Source organism: Typopeltis vanoorti, chromosome 6 (assembly GCF_054136105.1).
Source record: "Typopeltis vanoorti isolate ZY-2024b chromosome 6, IOZ_Tvanoo_1.0, whole genome shotgun sequence".
Classification (NCBI taxonomy): domain Eukaryota; kingdom Metazoa; phylum Arthropoda; class Arachnida; order Uropygi; family Thelyphonidae; genus Typopeltis; species Typopeltis vanoorti.
This window is the reverse complement of record NC_143554.1, coordinates 7,512,096-7,534,886: the sequence shown is the minus strand read 5'-3', so window position 1 is coordinate 7,534,886 and position 22,791 is coordinate 7,512,096. Positions and strand designations below refer to the sequence as shown.

The window sequence follows — 22,791 nt, the reverse complement described above, 5'->3', positions numbered from 1 at the left end:
ATGATCCTGTCTCTCATATCCTTGTAATCAATCTATGAAACACTCTTATCCCTCCATCCCCCTGTGGCCTTAATTAACTCTACTGGGATTTCTTCTGCGCCTGAAGCCTTATTGCTGTTAATCTGCTTAACTGCTCTTTCAACCTCATGCCTAAGTGGAGGAGGTTCCAAATCAGAATTTTCCTGGTGAGAGGGCTCCTCCAAATTTTCTTTATTCACTCTATACAGTTCCTCCAAGTAGAATTTAGGAACAATGAGTGATTTTGTTCATCCTTATATAACAGGTTACTTTTAGATTATAATTAAGATTTCTTAGAAATGTTAGTTAACAAAGAATTTCTGATTTTTTTGCTTACATTATTTCTAATAGCATCTTCTTCTTTTCAGCCATTTTTCTGCTGGATGAAAGCCTCCTCCAGTTCTTTCCACCTTTCTCTGTTCTTGGCAACATTTGACCAATTTTTCCCAAAAAAATTTTGACAGTTCGTCACTCCACCTTCTTTTAGTACGTCCTCAGCCTCGTTTTCCTTCTTTTGGAATCCAGTTCATTACTATAGTGGTCCATCGTGCATCTTTTCTCCTGGATAGATGTCTGGCCCATTTCCATTTTAGTTGCTTATGGTGAAGAATGATATCAGTGATGTGAGTCTGGCTTCTTATCCAGGTGTTTCGCTTATCTTTTAATGTGATGCCTAGCATCAGCCTCTCCATTTTTCTTTCAGTTGTTGTTAGTTTATTTGCCAGTGCTTTTGTTAGTGATCAAGTTTCACAGCCATATGTGATGACTGGAAGTATACTCTGGTTAAATGTCTTCCTTTTTAAACAGAGTGCGATATCATTCGTTTGAAAAATGCTTTTCAATTTTCTGAATGCACCCCAGACAAGTTGAACTCTCCTATTTATTTCCTTTTGGAGTCCACAGTTTAGATCAATGAGATGACCTAAGTATGTATATGAAGAGACTCTTTCCAAGAGATTGTTTTCTATTATTATGTTTTTTGGTGTTACAAAATGATTAAACATGATTTTCGTTTTTTCTCTGTTTATTTTTAGACTAACTTTTCTGCTTTCATGATTATAGGTCTTCTATCATTCTATTAAGGTCTTCTGGAGTGTTTGCAAAAAGTATGATATCATCTGCATATCTTAGGTGTGTTAAGTTTCTGTTATTAATTTTTATACCAAGGTTTGTCCAGTTATTAAATATTTCTTGAAGGACTGCTGTAAAGGTTTTGGGTGATAGTCTCCTTGTCAGACACCTTTGTCAATTGATATTTTATTGTTACCTGTGTTAAGTTGGATTGTTGCTGTTGCAATGTGGTATATTTCCTGGAGGAGGCCCATATATTCTCCAGGAACTCCCTGATTCTGGAGTGCTTTGATTATTGCATTAGTTTTGATGGAATTGAATACTTTTTCCATAATAAAGGCTAAACAGAAAGGCAATTGGTTTTCTTCTGCTTTTTCTATTATTTGTTTTACTGCATGAATATGATCAATTGTGTTAAAGACTTTACAGAATCCTGCTTGTTCTACTGGTTGATTTGAGTCTAGAAGAGGGGTTAACCTGTTTGTTATTACTTTTGTGAGAATTTTGTACAGATTGGAGAGAATACTAATTGGTCTATAGTTCTTTACTTCTTCTTTGTCCCTTTTTTAAATAACAGTATCGGAGTAGCATTTTTCCAGTTTTCTGGTATCTTCCCCTCTTCTAGGCATAGATATTTAGTAAGTTTGTGACATGGTTAATTATTTCTCTGTGAATTAGATCTTCACCAGGATATTTCCCATTTTTCATGGAGAAAAATGGAAAATATCCTGGTGATATTTTCCATTTTGTTTTAATGCTTGTTTTGTTTCATCTGAAGTGAATGGTGGGGATGAATTCTATATGTGATGGAGAAGTTATTTATATTTGATTTATCTATTGAAGGATCATTATAGAGTTCTTTATAAAATTCTTCTAGCCTGCTTAGGATTTGTTCTTGGTTCCTTATTATAATTCAATTCTTTTATTGCAGTTATTTGACTTTTGCCAACTGATAAATGTTTACTTAGTATTTTCATATTTTTATTGTTTTCAGTTGTTTCTTATTTTTTAATAGCATAGTACATATTAAAAGACATTATCAATACAGTCATCTCATGGTTTATTATTTTTTTCATTTCAAGTTTTAACTCAAGGAAAAGTATATATCCTGGATTTAGCAGCAAAATTGGATGCCACAGCAGAATTTGTCTGTAAACAGAAGTGGGGTAACATTGAATTCCCTCCCCCATTTGGTCGGGATGCTTATCCAGAAGTAAGAATAATTTAGTCTTTATAAAATTTGCTTATTTGTAAACAGCATAATATTAGCGGTTTTATTTTCTATACCAACTCACTAATGAATATTTATTTTGTAATTATATAGGTTTTCATTATTCCATTTCAGGGAACAAGTATTAAACAAAACTTAATAAAGGGTCAAAGCTGTATAACCGAGAGGAGACCTCCACACAGCCTTTAAAGGAATGCGGAGAACTGACCAGGGCTTCTGACCTAATGTCCAATCCTCACCTTCTCGTGGTGCACCCTGTTGGGTATCTACTTGGATACTGAACGAACGAGGATGGGCTGGCAATTTGGGATTTAGCCGAACAAATTGTATTCTTATTGGTTAAACCAAAATAAAAAATGATGGTACAACATGACAAAATATCATGCCGGCTGGGGCGTCGCCCAGTTAAACAAGGCCCCCGTTGTTTTCGCCAGGGAACCAGGGTGAACAGCGAAAAGTCAGCTACTGGAACAAATCTGCAAACAAACCCCAACTGAACATCACCAGAGTTAAAGATCGGTACTATCAATGTAAGAAGCCTGAATGGCAAAGAAATGGAGGTAGCTGAGGAATTAGATAAGTACCAGATCGACATAATAGTGGTGACTGAAACAAAAAAGACCAAAACTGGTGAGATCTTTCTGAGCAATAAATACAAAATGTTATATTCAGGCAATGACAATCAAGGAAAAGAAGGAGTAGCCATAGTATTCAACACAAAATACGAGGCTAATCTTCTTGAATGGCAGTCAGTCTCAAGTAGAGTAATGTGGGCAAATATGAGAATGGGGAACTGGACAATGAGACTTATTTGTGCCTAGGGTCCCACAGAAGGTTCTACTAAGGTAGAAGTGGAGGAATTTTTTGAGGCTTTAGAAAAAGCAACTGACACAATGAAAAAGGAAAAGTTGGTCCTTGTTGGGGATCTGAATAGCAGAGTAGGAAATGATTGTGAGACATACAAAAATATTTTGGGAAAATTTTGAGAAAAGAGCAAAGCTAATAATAATGGCAAATATCTGTTGGATTTCTGCTCAGGACATGGACTGGTTATTATTAACACCATGTTCCAACATAAAAATGTGCACAAATTCACATTGAGAGAAGAAGCTAGGAATAAGAAAAGTCTCATTGACTATGTTATTGTTGATAGTGATGTTTCTCCCTGGTGCAGGACACCAGAGTGTACAGAGGATTTGAAATTGGAAGTGATCACTATTTAGTCTTGAGCAGGATAAAATTGAATTTCATATTGAAAAGAATAACATGTAAGAAAGTTTTAAAGCGAATAAAAGTTGAGCAGCTCTCAGATGTGAACTGTAGAGTAAAATACACAAAGATTATTGAAGAAAAAATGAAAGAGTTTGAGAACAGAAATCAAACCTTGGAGATTCAGGGGAAAACTCTGAAGAAAATATTGATTGAATCTGCCAGAGAGGCATGTGGTGAGGTTGTCTGCAAGGATAAAAAAATTAGAACTCCATGGTGGACACAGGAAGTTAAAGAGGCAGTGAAGGAAAAGAAGAAAGCATATCAAAAGTTCCTGTCAAATAAGTCAGCTTGTGCTCTTAGAGAATACAGAGACAAATGTAAAACTAAATGGTGTGTAAATCTAGCTAAACAAAAGTCATGGGAGGACTTTGGCAAGAATATAGAAAATAAATATCAAGAAGGCAGCAAAATATTGTGGAGGTTGTTGAAGAAGCTTAGGAATGGAGGAAAGAGTGCTGTAAAAGGATTTAGAGATGATAAAGGTGACATGAAAACTGGAAAAAAAAGATATCCTTGAAGTATGGAGTAATTACTTTGAAAAACTGCTAAATGAAACATGCAGTGATGACAGCACAGTGGTAAAAAAACACTGATCAGGCATGCAGTCAGGAATACATATCCATACTTGAAGTAGAAAAAGCCATCAAAGGCTTGAAATGTGGAAAGGCAGCTGGAGTAGATGATATTCGACCAGAAATGCTGAAGTATGGTGGTATAAGAGTCTTACGGTGGCTGCACTACATAATTCAGAAAGCCTGGACAGAGGGACGAATTCCAGATGATTGGAGTAGCTCTCATAGTACCCATATATAAAAAGGGAAATAAAACTGAATGTGAGAATTACAGAGGTATTTCCCTACTGAGTTCCTGGCAAGATCTATGCAAGTATACTTGAGAAACGGTTGAGAAGAATTGTGGAAGACAAGCTTGGTGAAGAACAAGCCTGATTCAGACCAAACAGAGGCTGTCAGGATCAGATCTTCACTTTACGACAAATAGTCGAGAAAAAACATGGGAATATAACAAAGATCTGTATTTAAGTTTTGTCGATTTGGAAAAGGCATATGATAAGGTGCCAAGAGAAAAGCTATTCAATATGCTGCAGTTATATGGTGTCAATGGGGCATTATATCAAGCAATACTTAGTCTTTATTTGAGTTGTAAGTCAGCAGTTAGAATTGAAGGAAGTACAGGAAGATGGTTTAATGTTAAATCTGGCGTGAGACAAGGATGTACGTTATCCCCTCTGTTATTCATTATCTATATGGATCACATTATGAAGAAAAGTGGTATTAAACATGATATCAAAATTGGAGATGTTAATGTCAACTCTTTGCTTTATGCGGATGATGTTATACTTCTAGATAAATCCGCTACAATTCTGCAAGATTCTCTGACTAAATTGAATAGCTGTTGTAATAGATATGGTATGAAGGTCAGCAATAAAAAGACAAAGACAATGAAAATAGGCAGAATCATTGAAAATGTCAACTGTGTTGTGAATGGAGAACCTGTGGAACTAGTAAAACATTTCAGCTACTTAGGCACGATTTGATGCCACCTCCAGAACCTTGAGTTTTGTGTTTACAAGGTAAGCTGGGTTCATTGCTTCATGGGGCTCCCACCAATCTCTGCCTATCATCGGTACAGAACAAGGTGTACCATGACTTGTTGGACCATATGACTTTACCAGTCTTTCAGTATCCAGTCACTGTTCCTGACACCACTGTAGATGAACTTTCCCATTCTTTGCAGAAATCAGTGGTTTCTGTATAGTCATATGACTGCCAATACTGATCCTCTTCTGTACATAGTTTGAGGTATGAACAGCATTCCTTAAATGCTTCAGTCAATATGCATGCAGAAAGTTCAGTTGGTCCGTACAAGCCTTCTCAGGTGACACTGATCTTGTTTCTGACAAACTATCTTAGGATCACAGTTATCTTTTAGACAAGCCATCTGGGTTATTTTTCACCGGTTAAATTCCTGTAAAATCTCGCCTTTTGAGAAACAGTCAGCTCTGCTGTTTTCAAAATCATGGCTCCAGCCAGATGGGCACCCACAAAGATCTGAAAAGAACCTCAGATAGAACCTTTGTTTTTCCTGTATGATCAACACTATTGATGATTACTGACCAGCAGCATTCATACAGGTTTCTAATTCAGTGGCCAGTATGTGTATAATTGCTATTAATGTGTAAGATGTAGATAATGTACAGTTTGTTGATAAAAACTATGCAGGAAGGTTATTCTCTCCTAGTTAAATATTCTTGTAATACAACAGTACAGTTAGTATAGTTTTGTCCATAATTTAATTTATATGATTCATTGATATTATTTTTAATAGCAACATTTTCCCACTGGTTCAGGCCACATGAGTATATGACAGAGGATTTGAAATTGGAAATGATCACCATTTTGTTTTTAAAAGGATAAAATTCTATTTCTTATTAACTAATCAAAGTTGGACAGATTTCTGAGGTGAACTGTAGACTCAGTACATAAACGTTATTCAAGAAAAAAAATGAAAGTTTGAAAACCAGAATCAAACATCGATTGATTCGGCCAGAGTGGTATGTGATGAAATTGTGTGCAAGGATAGGAACAAAACTCCATGGTGCATTGGGAATGTAAACAGGTAGTCAAGGTAAAGAAGAAAACTTATGGTATGTTCTTGGCAAGTAAGTCAGCTTGTGATCTAACAGAATACAGAGGAAAATGTAAAAGTGAGGCACTGTGTAAAACAAGTTAAACTAAAGTCATTGGAAGACTTTTGTAAGAAAATAGAAATTATCAGGAAAGTGACAAAATATTGTGGAGGCTATTTGAAATGCTTAGAGATAGAGGATGGAGTATTGCAAAAGGAATCAGATGATAAAGGTGACATAAAAACTAAGGATAAAGATATTCTACACGTCTGGAGTAATTACTTGGACTTTGAAAGGTTGCTAAATGAGACAAGCAGTGAAAGCATGGTGGTAGAAAACTATCAGGAATACATATCAGTAGACAAGGCAATCAGTGAACGACTCTGGAATGGATGATGTTCAACCTGAAATACTCAAATATGGAGGTATGATAGTTTTACTATGGCTACGCTGCATAATTAAAAAGGCCTGGTCTGAGGGTCAAATTTTGGATTATTGGAGTATAGCTCTCATAATACTCATCTATAAAAAAGAGAAATAAAACAATGTGAGAATAAGAGGAATTTCCCTGCTGAGTTTTCACAGAGGAAGACTATGATCTAGGTCAGTGCTTCCCAAACTTCTGGATGTCAGGATTCCCCCCCCCCCTTGGAAAAAGTAAAATATTTCATTCCCCCTCCCCGTCTTAAAAAAATCATAATATAGACATATATTATTATAATATTTATTGTATTTATATTCAATACAAAACATACACAGCAAATATTGCAAAAATCAAATGCAAATATTACCTGGATAGAGCAGCAACTGACCCTTGAAGGTAGTGCAAGCTAAGGCAACTCATAGAAAGGGGAGTAAGCTCTGATCACTATTCTTGATATTTACCCATAATGGGATAGATATAATATCCCTTAACTTAAATAAGTTATGTCGCTGAATTGAAGCCTTTGGCTCTTCATTATAATTACTAATTTAATAGGACACCTCTTGGCAATTCTCATAGAAGGGATGTAAGTTCTGTTCACTACAAATGTAAGTTCTGTTCACTACAAACTTGGTATTAACTTGGTCTACCTACTCACTGATGAGACCTCAAAAAAGGTCGAAACCGGTCTGGGTAGTGACCTTCTCTCATAATGTTGAACAATAATACAGCTCCTAGGAGTTAAGTTCACATTATTGGTAAATATCAAGAATAGTGATCGGAGCTTGCTCCACCCTTTCTATGAGTTGCCTCAGCTTGCACTACCTTCAAGGGTCAGTTGTTGCTCTATCCAGGTATTTGCTTACGCTTGGAGTCCCCGAACTTTATATAGTCCATATTCGGCATGGAACTCAAAATGTAATATTTGAACAAAAATGTAAAAGAAACTTAAGCAAATATTACATTTTTAGCATCTTACATATGCATTTGACATGGTACATTATCTCATATTTTTATATAGATAGATATATTGTTATTGTACATTTGCAGTACAAGCACATGAAACACAAAATGATTAGTAATAAAGAAAGAATTAAAAACATAAAAGAAATTTATTAACAATTTAATGTGATTGATGTGTTTCAATACTGCTACACAAAAAGTCAATATCAAGTGAAATATTTGAAACTGCAATTCTTAGATTTCTTCTTTGAGATGAAACATATATAAATAAGCATATATTTAGTAATATTCATTAAGCTCCGAAATATGCAGGAAGCAAAATTTATGAACCAATGTGTGATTTTTTTCCATTAAAATATAAAAAATAACAAAAAAGAAATAATAAAAATTAAATATGTTTCTTTTTAAGATAAAAAAAATCTACTTAGTCTTAAAACATTTTAAATTTGTTTTCATTATTTCACAGCTGCCCCTCTCAACAAAACCTACGACCCAAAGTTTGGGAAGCGATATCTATGTGGATTGTTATAGTAAGAAGTTTTCAAAGACAGAATTATGAGATCTGATATTATTTTGGTCTTGACATTAATTTAGAGGAAAACTGTTGGTAGAAAGTTAATAATGATGTAACTTTTTCATGCAGTACTGTCATAATATTTTGTACAAACCTCTGAGGGTACATATCAGGAATTTGATGACGATTCTCATTTGAAGCATTCTTTATTAATTTTTAGCCAGTCTTGTTTCATTTATTCATTTGTAACTCAGGAATATTATGTTGTCGGTAGTCTACAAATTTGTGTGTATTCTAATTTACTTGTGTTCTGTTTATTTGTATTTTCATACTATAAGAACAATCTTATTTCCCCCAGAAGAAAAACCATGCTTCACTCTCTCTCACTTCTGATGATATTTAGTTGCTAACCCAGATCAGTTCTCTCTTCTTGGGATAACTTTCTCATCTAGCATATCTTTGCATAAACACATCATATCCATAGATTTTTCAATCTCCAGCAAACTTGGCATTCTTTTTTCATTTTGAGCAGCACTTTTCTGTTCAGCTACTAGCACTGTAAATTCTAAATCTTTGATGGGGTGGTGCACCAAAAACTTCTCTCAAAATGCTTGCTTATATCCAGATGGTACTATTAATAGATGACAGTCCCCTAGCTTGCTGGTTCCTAATTGCTTTATTATTGATTTGTGCTTTCTGTATTATGCAATTCAGTAGGTATTTCCATGAATGCTGCTCCACTGAACTGCACACCACCATATCTCTTCTTTTCTCTAATCATGTATGAACATTGGCAGCTGATGGTCATCATCCATATGTGGTTTAGCTCCAAACTCATCAAACTGACTTCTCATTCTCTTCCATTATTTTGTCTTCCTCTGTTCTTTGGAAGAGTCTTCTGATACCATTTTCCCCAATATTTATATATATGTCAGCTCTTTAAGAAATAAATTCCTTTCTTCTATCTAATCACTTGACTACACGTGCCTACACATAACACTGTCATGTTATAGGTCTTGAGACCCCTGTCCTGAAGTATGAGGTTGATGTATATGTGAGTGTGCATGCATGTTGAGAAATTGATGACAAACATCATTCTAGAAACTTATTACACAGAAGCATATGTATTTATTGCTCTTAATAGGAAATATTTGTGATCTGTTCAGTTTCATCATTATATTTTGACATAAATTTTTTTCAGAATAAGTTTGTTTCTTTTGTTTTAGGAAGCTTATATAGCTGATCTTGATGCCAGAAGCGGCGCATCACTTAAATTGACAATTCTTAACAAACACGGACGAATTTGGACCATGGTAGCAGGTGGAGGAGCATCCGTAATCTATAGGTATTTCTTTTAACTGCAGTTTGTGAATGTTTTGCAAACACAATTTTTGTATAACTGTATAAGCTGCAAATGTAATTAACCGAAATTCTTTTGACGGTTTACAAAAAAAAAAAAAAAAAAACTTCCAAAAATTATGCATTCACTAGTATACACATATAAGTGAAGCATTAGACATAAATATTCTGAAAATTGTCCATTTGAGTCATGCAGACTACACAGGTGAGTATACAAAAAATAAGCACCGCAGTAACTTACGTCTGTATCCAAACACTAGAAGTATCAGGAACAGAATTATTGAATTTACTGCCTTGGTGAATACCTTGTAGCCTCAGATTGTTGGCATTCGTGAGACCTGACTTTCAAAGGTGGATATACTAACTGGTATAGAGGCATAATAATGCAAGTACTTGCTACTGTTTTGTTCAGGACAGGGTTAGTCATTACTAACACCATGTTCCAGCTTAAAAGATGTGTACAAATTCACATGGAAGAAGACACAAGAAATGAGAAAATTATCATTGACTGTTATTGGTTATGGACAGAAAGGCATGTATGTGGTGAGGTTGTTTTCAAAGACAGAAAAATCAGAACTCTGTGCTAGCCTAGGAAATTAAAGAGCCAGTTTAAGGAAAAAAAGAAGAAAGCATTTGAGAAGTTCCTGGAAAGTAAGTGTGTGCTCTGAGAGAGTACCGAGAATAATGTTAAGAAAGTGAAGCACTGTTTAAAATTAGCTAAACAAGACTCGTAGAAAGACTGGTAAAAAGGCAGAAAATATCAGGAAAATGGCAAAATATTTTGGATGATATGAAAAAAATCTTGGAAATGGAGGAAAAAGTACTGTAAAAGTAATCACAGATGATAAAGGGTGAAATAAAAACTGAAGATAAAGATATTCTAGATGTCTGGAGTAATTACTTTGAAAGAGTGCTAAATGAAAGAATCAGTGGAAGCACTATGGTACAAAATATTCAGGAATGCATCCATCAAACATTTAAATTGTGGAAAGGCAACTGGAGTAGATATGTGACCAAAAGTGCTCAGATATGAAGGTATAAAAGTTTTACAGTGGGTACACTGCATAACTCAGAAGGTCGAATTCCATATGATTGGAGTAGAGCTCTCATATGGTTGGAAGTTGCATCTAAAATTAAAACTGAAAGTGAGATTTATTGAAGAATTTCCCTACTGAGTCTTACTGCTAAGATTTATGCAAACATACTTGAGTAAAGGATAAGAAAATTGTGGAAGGGAAACTTGGAAAAGAGTAACCTGGGTTCAGTCAAAATAGAGATTTTCACCATCAGATTTTCACTTCAAAGCAAATAGTTTAGAAATCATAGGACTGTAACAATGAGCTACAATATATTTAAGTTTTGTATTATTGTAAAGGGCATATGCCAAATAAATCAAATCCCTACAATTATGTGGTATAAATGAGGACGTTACATCATGCAATACATTAACTATTTTTCAGGTTGTGAGTCATCAGCACATGAAGATGGGCTGATATTAAACAGGTGTTGAGACAAGGGTCTGTGTTATCTGCGCTGTTTTTCTTCATCTCTATTATCACATGGGGAAACAAGTAGAATCTGAAATCAAAATGGAAGATATTCAACTGAGTTCTTTATTTCATACAGATGATGTTATACTTTCAAATAATTATGGTACAAGTTTTCAGACTTTTCTAATTAAACTGAATAACTGCTGTAATACTTCAGTTATGAAAATCAGCAGTAGAAAGAGTATGAAAATAGGCAGGAACATTGTAAACATCAACTGCATCCTGAATGGAGACCCTATAGAACAGTGGTTCCCAAGTTTTTTGCCATCACACCTCCCTTTAGTATAATCTTAATGTACACACTTCCTCTAAAAATCCAAACATTAAAATGAACACAAATGAACAATGAAAACAATACAATTAACTTTATATCTTAATTTATATTATATTTTAATATATTATTTAATATTAATTTATATTTTATATCTTAATAAAGATATAAAAAATAAGTGTTCAAATGAAACAAAAATAATTATTTATTTTTGTTTCATTTGAACTAAACAATATATATAATTCTTCATAACTGCTTTAATGAGATGAATTTATATGCACTGTTTTTTTGCTGCTTTCGACCAGTTAGGATAGAATTATCTAGTCAAAATTTCTAAACTTTGTTTCCACACTGACTAATGTTGAAAATTCAGATTTGCACAGATAGGCTGTAGCAAATGGGATTACATGGATTCTGATGTTCCCATTTGGGAACATCAGAATCCATCAAGATTTTGATTAACGAAATTTTGCATTATCAAAGATTTATTCTGTAGTTCAGTGAGACTGGATTTATTGTAACAGTATACAACTAAAAGTATAAATTAAAGATACTAAGAAATTATATACTTGGTTTAATCTTTTCCAATTGTAAGCAAACAAAGTTGGCACCTGAAATATAAGTAGGACTAGGGCAACTCGTATGTAGAAGTTGATGTTTTCACATCACTTGCCTTAGTATCCCATAATGCAATGCATATATCCTTATGGATATGTATAATGCTATGCATTATGGGAAATCCCATAATACAAATCCCATGTATAATGCTATGCATTATGGGATACTAAGGCAAGTGATGTGAAGTCATCAGCTTCTGTACATGAGTCGCCCTAGTCCTGATTATATTTCAGGTGCAACCTTTGTTTGTTTACACTTGGAAAAGGATTAAACCAAGTATATAATTTCTTGGTATCTTTAATTTATAGTATAACCAAGTGAAAAAACCTCCAAAGTACAACTAAAAGGTTCTTCACACCTCTCCTGGACTCTCTCTGTACCTCCCCAAGGGAGGTGCACCTCACAGTTTGGGAAACCCTATTATAGAACAAGTAAAACATTTTGGCTATTAGACATAATTTTTAGTGAAGATGGCAAATTAAATATGGAAATAGACAACAGAATTAGAAATGCTGGAATGGTAGGAAGTTAACTGAATAAATTTATATAGAATAAGAGTGAAATTCATCAACTCTAAGCTAGCAATATATAAAAAGTGTTCAAACCAGTTTTAACTTATGGATCTGAGAGCTGTGTTAGAAATAAAATACTTGATCAAAGACTGGAGACCAGAGATATTGGATAGAAAAGAAAGTTCTGAGGCATCATTGAGATGAATGAGTGTAAAAATGAAATTGAAGAATGCTGAATGCAGTTTCTGAGGTTTCAGATCTGAATAGGACAGTGATGACAGGAATATTGCATTATATCTATACTAATGCCTGAAGCATCAGGAAGAAGGTGAGGATTTTTTTTTTTTTTTTTTTTTTTTTTGCATTATTTAGCTTCAATCTAGGCAAAAATTATAGACATTAGTGAGACATGGTTTATGGATGAGGTTAATGCTACAGGGATAAAATGTAAGGGATTTTTTTTAGAGCATTACAGAGAACAGGATTGAGGTGAGGGTTATTATCAGCAAAAAAATTGCCATGAACAAGATGAAGTTTAATAGGGAGGTAAGGTTGATGGAAGTGTTGGTAGGGTGGGAACATTTGAAGCTATCTTGTATGAAATAAAAGTCTGCAGAACAAAATGTATAGTTTATTGCTTTTGTAGATCCAGGGATGCAAGAGAAGATGTGAATGACATTCATCAGTGGATTAGCTCAGAGAACACATGGCAGAAAATTATTTTGGGAGACTGAAGTATAAAAACTGATTGGGAGGAGGAAAATGCACTTGGAGAGGGGTATAAAAATTGGAATGTATACAGCTAAGAGAAAATTACCTGAAAATAGCATGGGATGGTAATGACTTGAAATTTGAAAGTATTGGCCCTTGTAATACCATCAGAGAATTTGTCTGTAATACTATTTTGGCTTTAGTCATGGAGAGTGATTATGAGTATTGACTTGGGAGATGGGCTATGCAAGTGGAATTTTCAATTAAGAATGGATATATTTGAAACTGCAAAGCCTGGTATTAGGACATACTCAGGAGGCAACTTGGAGCAGTATGATGATGAAAGAAACTCCTGACAAAGAATGGTAATGCATGGGAAATAATGAAGAGGTAATTAAGGAAAGCATTGTCAGATAGCATACTTAGTCAGGAGAATAAAGGAAGTGGGAATTAAATTCATGAGTAGCATCATTAAGCGGTAGCTGCAAAAGAAGAAAATGTTGTGTGTGGTATATAAGGAGATATCTTATGAGCAGATTCATGAGCAATGCAGAGCACAAGCAGGAGAGGTGAAGACCATTTCAAGGAAGGCAAAATTAGAAAATGCGAGGGGAAAAAAAAAAAGGCTGAGCAGACCAGAGGAAATCTCAGAGTTCTTTTGCTACATGGGTAGCAAATGGAAGAATGATTATACTTTAACGAAAGTTGATAGTAGAGAGAAGCAACAGATGCAGAAGAGATAGTTGAATTTCTGATGAGTGATCTCATTGTGATTGTGTCATCTAAGTGGTGATAATGCTGTGGCTGATATGGCAGGAATTGAGACAAAAATATGGAACTTTGGATGTTAAGAAATATATATGTGAATACAACCGTGCAGTTGGATGAGATATCAGCCTGTTTGTTATGGACAGTACAAGAGAAATGGCATTGTCTTTAACCAGACTGTTTAATTTGTTTCAACCTTGGTAGATTACCATGGGAGTTGAAAAAGAACAGAATACATAAATGTACATAAATCAATCACTATCATTAATCAATCTGTCTCAATATAGACCTATTACTATAGCTCTTATATTTCTTAGAATATTCCACAAAATATTGGTAAAGCATTTATAGAAAATATTTCCTCATGATGTGGAGCAAAGAGTCTTCATTCCTGCTGATAGATGTGCCAAAAATATCATCATATTAACTGCTTGTAAATACTGAAGCTCATTATTTACAAATTCCACTTTTGACATTGTCTAACTCACTCTATTCTCGAAGCACATTCAAGGATTGGTTGTCCTGTTCTTTTTTAAGATTATATTTCTGAGTTATATAGTAAGTTGTCTACTGCAGTTATGATTGGAAAGAAAACACCTGTTCCTTCTATATGCACTATTGGACAAGGAGATCCTTTATAATTTGTCTTTAATCTCCCTACTGGCCAATGTGGATGAAATAGTAACACCACATTGCACTTCTTATCCATGTTATTCAATGGGTTTTAGAGCTTCGTATCCAGATTTATCTCGACATCTATAGACGTCGTGGCCGATTGGGGGGTAATACTATTATTGATGGCCTTCTTTCATGTATGCCATCACATATTGGTTTTAATTTGTATCGATGCCAAATAAATGCAGTGCCATTTGCAGATGATTTGATACTTGTTGCTGAAACCAAGATGGATCTTTAGGAGTTGTTAGATCATGCTGTTCAGTATTTTACTCTCAAAGGACTTGCTATTAATGAAGACAAATCATTTACCATCACCCTAATACCATCAGGTCATCATAGGAAAATGAAAACTCCAGGATTTACATCTTTAATCTTTCTAACTGCCCTCTTAAATCTATCAGTGTTTTGGAAGAGTGGTGGTACTTGGGATAAATATTTTTCCACTGCTGGACAATGACTCTGGTCAATTCAACTTTCAGTATTTCTGGATAAGCTTCATTGAAGTCTCAACAATGCATTGCATTATTAAATAAATTTGTATTACCCAAATTATTCCATTCTTTTAATATTAGAAAAATCGAAGTATTAGGAGTATTAGTTTAATATTAGGAAAACCATCCTGAATAGACTAGATAAACAACTACATCAAGCAGTTTGATCTTAACTTAAACTACCACATGATGTTCCAGTCACTTAACTTCATGCAGCCATTAAATCTGGCAGATTAGGAATGCCTGCATTGAGATGGATGGTTCCTTACTAAAAATATGAGGTTAAATAAACTTCAACATTTGTCTTCATCTTTTACCATAGCTCCCTTTAGAATTCTTTTGATTCAATGAGAATTAATGAAAAGACTGTTGAACCTTTTGATAATGGAATGCGTATTGTCTCTAACTCTTGAACAGAAGAGATGAGAAAGACTTATATCTTGCAGTCAATGGGAAGCCCTTCAGTGACTCAGAGTTCCAATCTAGTCAGGGCCGGGATAAATGCCCTTCCTATCAAGGCTCGTATAGCTTATGGTAGGCATAACATAGATACCTCATGCAGCGATGGATGTGTGTTCAGCTAGACTATGACACATGTATATCTGTTGTTTTAGAACACCTAACATTAGAGTTAAAAGACATGATGCAATATGTTTTTAAATAACGAAACCTGTGGTGAATTCATCACTAAAAAAAAAAAAAAACAAAAAAAAAACGTACAAACCACAGTAATGACTATTTAATGTCCGTCCTGCAATGTTGACTTTTTATTCAGCAGGTAATGGTTGTTTCATAGACAATAGTGCTGCTGTCTGTTGTGCAAGAATTGTTCAGAAGTGGTTTAGCAAGCATGACAGCAACTTTCATCATCTTCCCTGTCCACCACAGAGTTTGGATCTGAACCCCTTTGAGAATGTATGGGATAGGAAAAACAGATCCTGGAGCAAGGACCTCCATGAAATCTGAGCCAGTTAAAGGACTGTCTCATATTTTGTAGATGTAGATGCAATCCAACATCTTGTGGAAACTCAGCCAAACTGCATATGTGCTGGAATTTGGGCTGAAGCAGGTCCAACACAGTATTAAATAATCCTTTCCCTTAGTCTTATACAGTGATCAGCATTCATTTAGACAGATTATATGAAGACTACAACTGTGTTAGAAATAATTACTTTAATTTCCTGACGTTTCGACCTTCATATTAAGGTCATCATCTGGAGTATACGCTTATATACAGAGACAAGCTATATTACATTTCAAACAGTATGCCAAAGAGACAATTATTTCATCATCTGTTACTCTACTGGCCTGACCTCTAGTGAAAAAAAAAAAAAAAAACTACATCAAAACACTACAGGTATCCCTTGCTTAACGCGGGATTTGATTAACCCGGCGAAATTAATTGCGGCAATAGCTTGATATATATAAGAGTTTTGATTAACGTGCCTTTAAATTTACCACGCAAAATGCAAGCCTCGTGGCGTGAGCATGATGACGCCATTCCTCCCATGCAGCCGTGCTCCCTGAGCCTGAGTGCCAACTAGTTGTTCTGCTGTACGTATTTACAAATTACTTCTTAAATTTTACAGCCCATTAATCATGTCGAAGAATAAGAGCAATCCAACAGCTGGGTCATTAAGTGAAAAAAAGAAGAGGAAAGTAATTATCTTAGATACAAAACTTGATATAATTAAAACATTTAAACGTGGTGAAAGTAAAAGTAAGATCGGAAGCGAATTTGGTTTTAACGAGTCTACAATATGGACTATTTTCTCCAAAGCTGAGTATTGTGAGCAAGGTATAGTTGCATCTGCAAGTATGCAATGCACAAGTAACTGCAGTGCTATAATGGTTGAAATGGAAGAACTGTTGATTAGTTGGCTAGACTGCAATTAAAAAAGAATTCCTATTAGTGCCTATAATGTCAAGGCCAAAAATTCTAAGCCTGTTTTCAAGACTTAAAGAGACTAAATATAAAGAAGACTATTCAAAAAATTCCCAGCTAGTGAACGCTGGCTTTACAAATTTAAATCTTGGGCTGGACTAAAGAATGTGAAAATAACAGGTGAAGCTGCAAGTGCCAATGAAGCTGCATTCATATTTCCTGCTGAGCTGCAGAAAATCATCGAAGAAAATTATTACGATTACTGCCGAATTTTCAATGTAGATGAAACTGGCCTCTATTGGAAAAAAATGCCATCTAGAACTTTTATATAAAAAAAAGCAGCAGCACAGCCTGCCTATAAAGTATCATAAGATTGCTTGATTGTTATGCTTGGATGGAATGCTAATGGAGATTTTAAATTGAAGCTGCTACTTGTCTATCGAACTCAGAACCTAAGGGCTTTAAAAGGATGTAACAAGAACTCTTTAACTGTAATTTGGCAGGTGAATCAGAAGGCTTGGGTTACCAAAATTCTATTCTAAGGTTGGTTTAAGTCTTATTTTTGCCTGGTAGTTGAAGCTTATTGCAAGTGAAATAACTTAGCTTTCAAAGCTCTTTTGCTTTTATATAATGCACTCGGTCATCTAAATTCTCTTGATAATCTGTGTGAGAATGTGAAAGTTTTATTTTTCCCACCAAATATGACATCTCTGCTGCAACCTATGAACATGGGCGTCATTGCAACTTTCAAAGCCTATTTTCTTAAAAAGACATTCTCAAAGGCAGTAGAAACAACAATGGGAGAAAATGCAATTAAGCTCCAAGAATTTTGGAAAAAATTTAACATTGAACACGCAATTGAAAGCATTCATGACTCATGATTCATGAGCAAGTTTCTTCTAGCTGCATGAAAGCTGTTTGGAAAAACATTTTGCCAGAATGTGATAATGACTTGGGTTGTTTTCAAAATCCTGTAAACAACGTGATTGAAGAAATCGTTGCAATTGGTGAAGACCTTGGTTTTGATGGTGTTGATGCAGAAGATGTTAAAGAATTATTGGATTTAAATTCAAAAGATTTCAGTGACAACGATCTTCTTGAAATTGAACAAAAACGCGCATATGAAGACAACGTAACCGGAATGTGAAGATGAGGTTCCAAAGGAGATAACAGTCAAAGAACTGGATTGAATATTTTGCAGTTTAGAATCGCTTCAGTAATGATATATGGATCCAGACCTTGATTTTGATGGTGTTGATGCAGAAGATGTTAAAGAATTATTGGATTTAAATTCAAAAGATTTCATGAATTACTTAATTTAATACGTTTTTTTTGACAATGATCTTCTTGAAATTGAACAAAAATGTGCATATGAAGACAACGTAAATGGAATGTGAAGATGAGGTTCCAAAGGAGATAACATTCAAAGAACTGGATTGAATATTTCGCAGTTTAGAATCGCTTCAGCAGCAAGTAATGGATATGGATCCAGATGTTAATCGAAGGATGCTTGTTTGCCGAGATCTGGGAGTCATTTTGCTTATTATCGTAGAATTTATGCCGATAAGAAAAAAACTAAAACTTTTCAAACGACTCTTGATAATTTCTTTTGATAAAAATAATTGCTGTAACTAATGTAGGTACAAGTAGTTAATAAACATTTACTTTGCATTCATTTTTTATCTTTCCTAAAAGAGTACCATATAAAATGAACTATTAATACAGTAATCGATCATGGACGAATTGTACTTTTTACCATTTATTATTATATTTGATTAACGCGATTTTGATATACATGGTAGCATCGAGGGATTAATTAATTCGAGGGATACCTGTATTCTATTTATAACATCATCTGAGGACAAATTCATATAGATAGCTTTATTACAGCAAAAGTGGTGTCCTAACATTGTTAAAGTTAAGATTCTGGATTACTTGCAGTCCTATTTATAATTAACTCTTGGACAGAAAGGTTATGTGGTTAGAATATATGGCTTCCATATTGGGATTTTTAGACCATCATTATTGTTAAGATTAGGCTGGTCCGGCAAATTGTTATTATACCTGTATAGTAAATAACCATTCAAATTATTTACTCATCTCATCTTTCACCCCCTTTTTGCCTTGCAGTGTCAAGGGTTTTTATTAATCAGCAGACCTCAAGCTGTTCACAGGATAAGGTAGTTAGCCCTACATCCTGGTGTATCCTATGTCCTGTAGTGTTGAGTTCTCAAGGTAGGTTTGCCTGCTTTGTGGGATGAAAAACCCTGGGATAAACTGGGGGAAAAAACCCTACTGTCCACACTCTGGACCAGCTAACTTGGCTATGGGTGAGGAAGATCCTTCAGCTCCTCACATCACCAATGGGAATCGAGCCTAGGACACTCCTTCCCCAGGCATATGGTTGCAAAGTGCACAGCAACTAGGCTAACTGTGTGGACAATTAGGGTGGTTGATAAGAATTTCACAGGCCTCTTAAATTTATATTTCATACCACGTTTTGGTGTCATATACCAAAACGTTTTTTATATACTAGTGCTATGTTCTCCCCAGAATCTTTTGAATGGGCAAACTACCTGGCTGGTTTTACTGAGGCCCGGCTAATTAACGTTGTGAATTGACATGGCTAAATAATGAGCAAGAATGGAAAAATAATTTAAGAAATTTTATTAATTAATAGTGATGAGAAATCAAACCAGAGAGAGTCTTGATACTCATTAGACAGCTCAATTTCTTGCATTGCAAGCCAATCTCGAGAGTTTCGGATATTCACTTTGATGCAGCAAACCAATCTGTAATTGGAAGAAGACAAAAATCACGATCCCGAATACAACAGTATCGGTTGCAAAGAAGATCTTTTACAAAAGAGACATAATTTTGATGTTTGAAAGAAATTGTGAAAATTGAACGAATTTGAATCGAAGGCAAAAATCTATGTTAAAAATCTACATTTATTTTTCTTGATGATGGTTTTTGTCTGAAGATCGTGAGTCAAGTATTTAATATTTTATTTTGTAAAAGAAAATAGGCATGCACATCAAATATAGTTGTGATCTTGGGGAATTCTCAAAACTCTCGAGGACTATGACATCAGTCTCAAGTGATACCAATTCCCATTCCTAGTAATTAATACTTATAAATAGTAAAATTGCAACATAACACGCATTATTGTGTCTCGGGTATTGCTGTCAGTGCACAATTCAGTGATTTGTTCTGATTAATTAATAACAATGATATTTTGTATTTATTAAATTATCCCATGAGCAAAAAGTCAGGTCAGAAAACCACTCTTAAGTTATTTTAAGAAAGATGAAACCGATAAGCATGGTAGCGAAGACACCAAACCAACAACAGAAGTGTCGATTTCTGCAGAGTCTCTTTCATATGTAAAACAGGTATTAAATTATGCATCTGAACACTGCTTATCGGGTATTAACAGTGAGTGGTTTAAAAAATTCCATTGATTAGTGGTGAAAGATAATGGAATGATGTGTTCCACACGTATGAAATACGGAAAGAGACATCCCACAAAAAGGAAGTAAGTGACTTGGGTAACTATGCCATGCACAGCACTTCGAAAAGAAAGCTTGGTTGACTGGCCATGAACAAAGCAAGTTACGCACTGATTCTTGTTCAGATATAATGGTGTCGAGGCTAGCTGGTGAACGGACGTGCTATCGGAGAGCTCCTGAGAGATTTGTGTTTTTTGTTGATTTATTGGTGTTTTGGATTCAATTTAATGGACTTAAGTGTGTAATTTTGGTATATTATTGGAGCTTTATTAGTGTGGTTAGTGTACTAAAGTGTTTTATAACATAATCTATGTCGGGAAGTCGCCGCTAGATGAATTCGTAATGTGTAGTGTTTGTGCAAGCTCCAGATAAGATAAGTATCATTTTCAGTTATCGATACAAATTACTTAATATTGTGTAGTTTTGTTTTGTTTGCCTTGCGTATTTTAGTGCATCTATTTTTGGTGTGTTATAACGTATAATTTGACAAAACACGTTGCAAATAAGTATGGCACCTGTGCGAAGGAAAATGGCGGCCAGTAATGAAGGTTCGCCATCGTTATCAAAGAACGGTAGCATAAAAGAAATGAGTCAGTGTACTAGCTGTGAAATGTACGCTTTGTGGAGTGCGGTAGGAGTGTGGTTAGATGATAATAAAGGATTGAATGTGTGTAGAAAATGTAGGGAGAATGCGGAATTGAAGTGTATTTCGGATCGTGAGTGTGATATTTTTGTCAACCTTCAGAATGAAGGAAACAGGGATATGACAAGAAACGGCAAGGTTGTACATGAAAATTGTGAGAGTGTGAATGTAGAAAGTGTGAATGATAGTATAAATGGTTTCTCAGAGAACAAAAAAGATGAGATAGATGCATTGAGTGAGATCGCGTTGTTGAATAGTGCGATAGAAAGAGCAAAACAGCAGCTAGAGTGCATGAACAAAAGTAGACTGAATGAACCAACCAATAATAAAAGGTATGACAGGAAAAATAGACGTATGAATGTGAACATGAACAAAATGAAGGATAGAGTGCTGTATGGAGACTCGTTAGTACGAGGTGTGTTAGTAGAGGATTTGACAAAATCGTACCAACCTGGTGCGACCATAAAGGACGTAACTGCGTCTATTAGAGAGCAAAAGGAAAGGGTGAAAGAAATGATTGTTGTGGCAGGTACGAATGATTTGAAAGGAGATAAAATGGAAATGATAGAAGACCTGAATGAATTGTTTGAGGTAGCAAAAGAAAAGAGTGAGAGAGTTAGAATGATTAGTCTTTTGCCACGGTATGACAGTGAAATGTTTAAAAGGAGGGCAATAATTGCGAATGACTTTATGCGTGGGTTATGTATGACGAGTGGTGTGGAATTTGTGGATGTGTGGAGTGAGTTTGATGGGCGCAAGGATCTATATAAGATGGATGGCTTGCATTTGAATGGTTACGGTGTAAGAAGACTTGAGAAAGTGTTGCTGAATGTAGTGGATGTGCAAATTCAGGGAAACTAGATTTGTTAGGGGGGGGGAGTAGAGATACAGTCCTTATGGAGGCAGTTGAATATAAGAATGAATATAATATGCCAGAGCAAATAAGGACAACAAATCTGAGTGGGATAGTTAATATGAGGCATCAAGGTAGGGTTGGGGCTAATGGGGGTCTTAAATTCATGTACACTAATACTAGGAGTATTAGGAACAAGAAGGAAGAGTTTTTGGCCATGGTTGGCACTTCCAGACCACAGGTTATAGGTATTAGTGAAACATGGCTGACTGATGATATAACTAGTGGGATTGAATGTGATGGGTATAGTGTGTTCAGTAATGACAGAGAGAATAAAATGGGGGGAGGAGTATTGTTGATGATAGCTGATGAGCTCCAGCCAAGGAGAATAGAAGTTGAATTGCAGGATAGAGAAAAGAGCACATTTGAGGCCATTTGGTGTGAGATTGTGTCTAGCAGAACTAAATATACAATTGGGTGCTGCTATAGACCAGGTGATGGAAAAGATGGTGGTGACAGTATGCACAAGCAAATAGAAGAAATGGGTGGAAGGAGGGTGATTATTATGGGAGATTTCAACTATGGTCGCATTGATTGGAGTGAGGAGAGGACACACGGGAGGAAGGAACTGGATTTTATGCAGTTATTAAGGGATAACTATTCTGCGACAGCATGTAATGGAAAATACTAGGGGTCAGAGAGTGCTTGACTAGTAATTACATCTGAGGATTTGGCTGTAACAAATATGACCACATTGCCACCAATCGGTGAGAGTGATCATAGGGTCTTAACTTGGGAGG

At 35.1% G+C, this 22,791-nt stretch overlaps 1 protein-coding gene across 3 annotated transcripts in view; it reads left to right on the top strand.

Annotated features, from left to right (window-relative positions):
* ATPCL (ATP-citrate synthase) overlaps positions 1-22,791 on the top strand; it is a 555,953-nt gene that overhangs the window by 160,282 nt on the left and 372,880 nt on the right. For all 3 annotated transcript variants that reach the window (XM_090394661.1, XM_090394662.1, XM_090394663.1), the window contains exons 8-9: positions 2,172-2,302; positions 9,367-9,485. In XM_090394661.1, the coding sequence (XP_090250787.1) occupies positions 2,172-2,302; positions 9,367-9,485 (250 nt within the window). The remainder of the gene's footprint in view (positions 1-2,171; positions 2,303-9,366; positions 9,486-22,791) is intronic.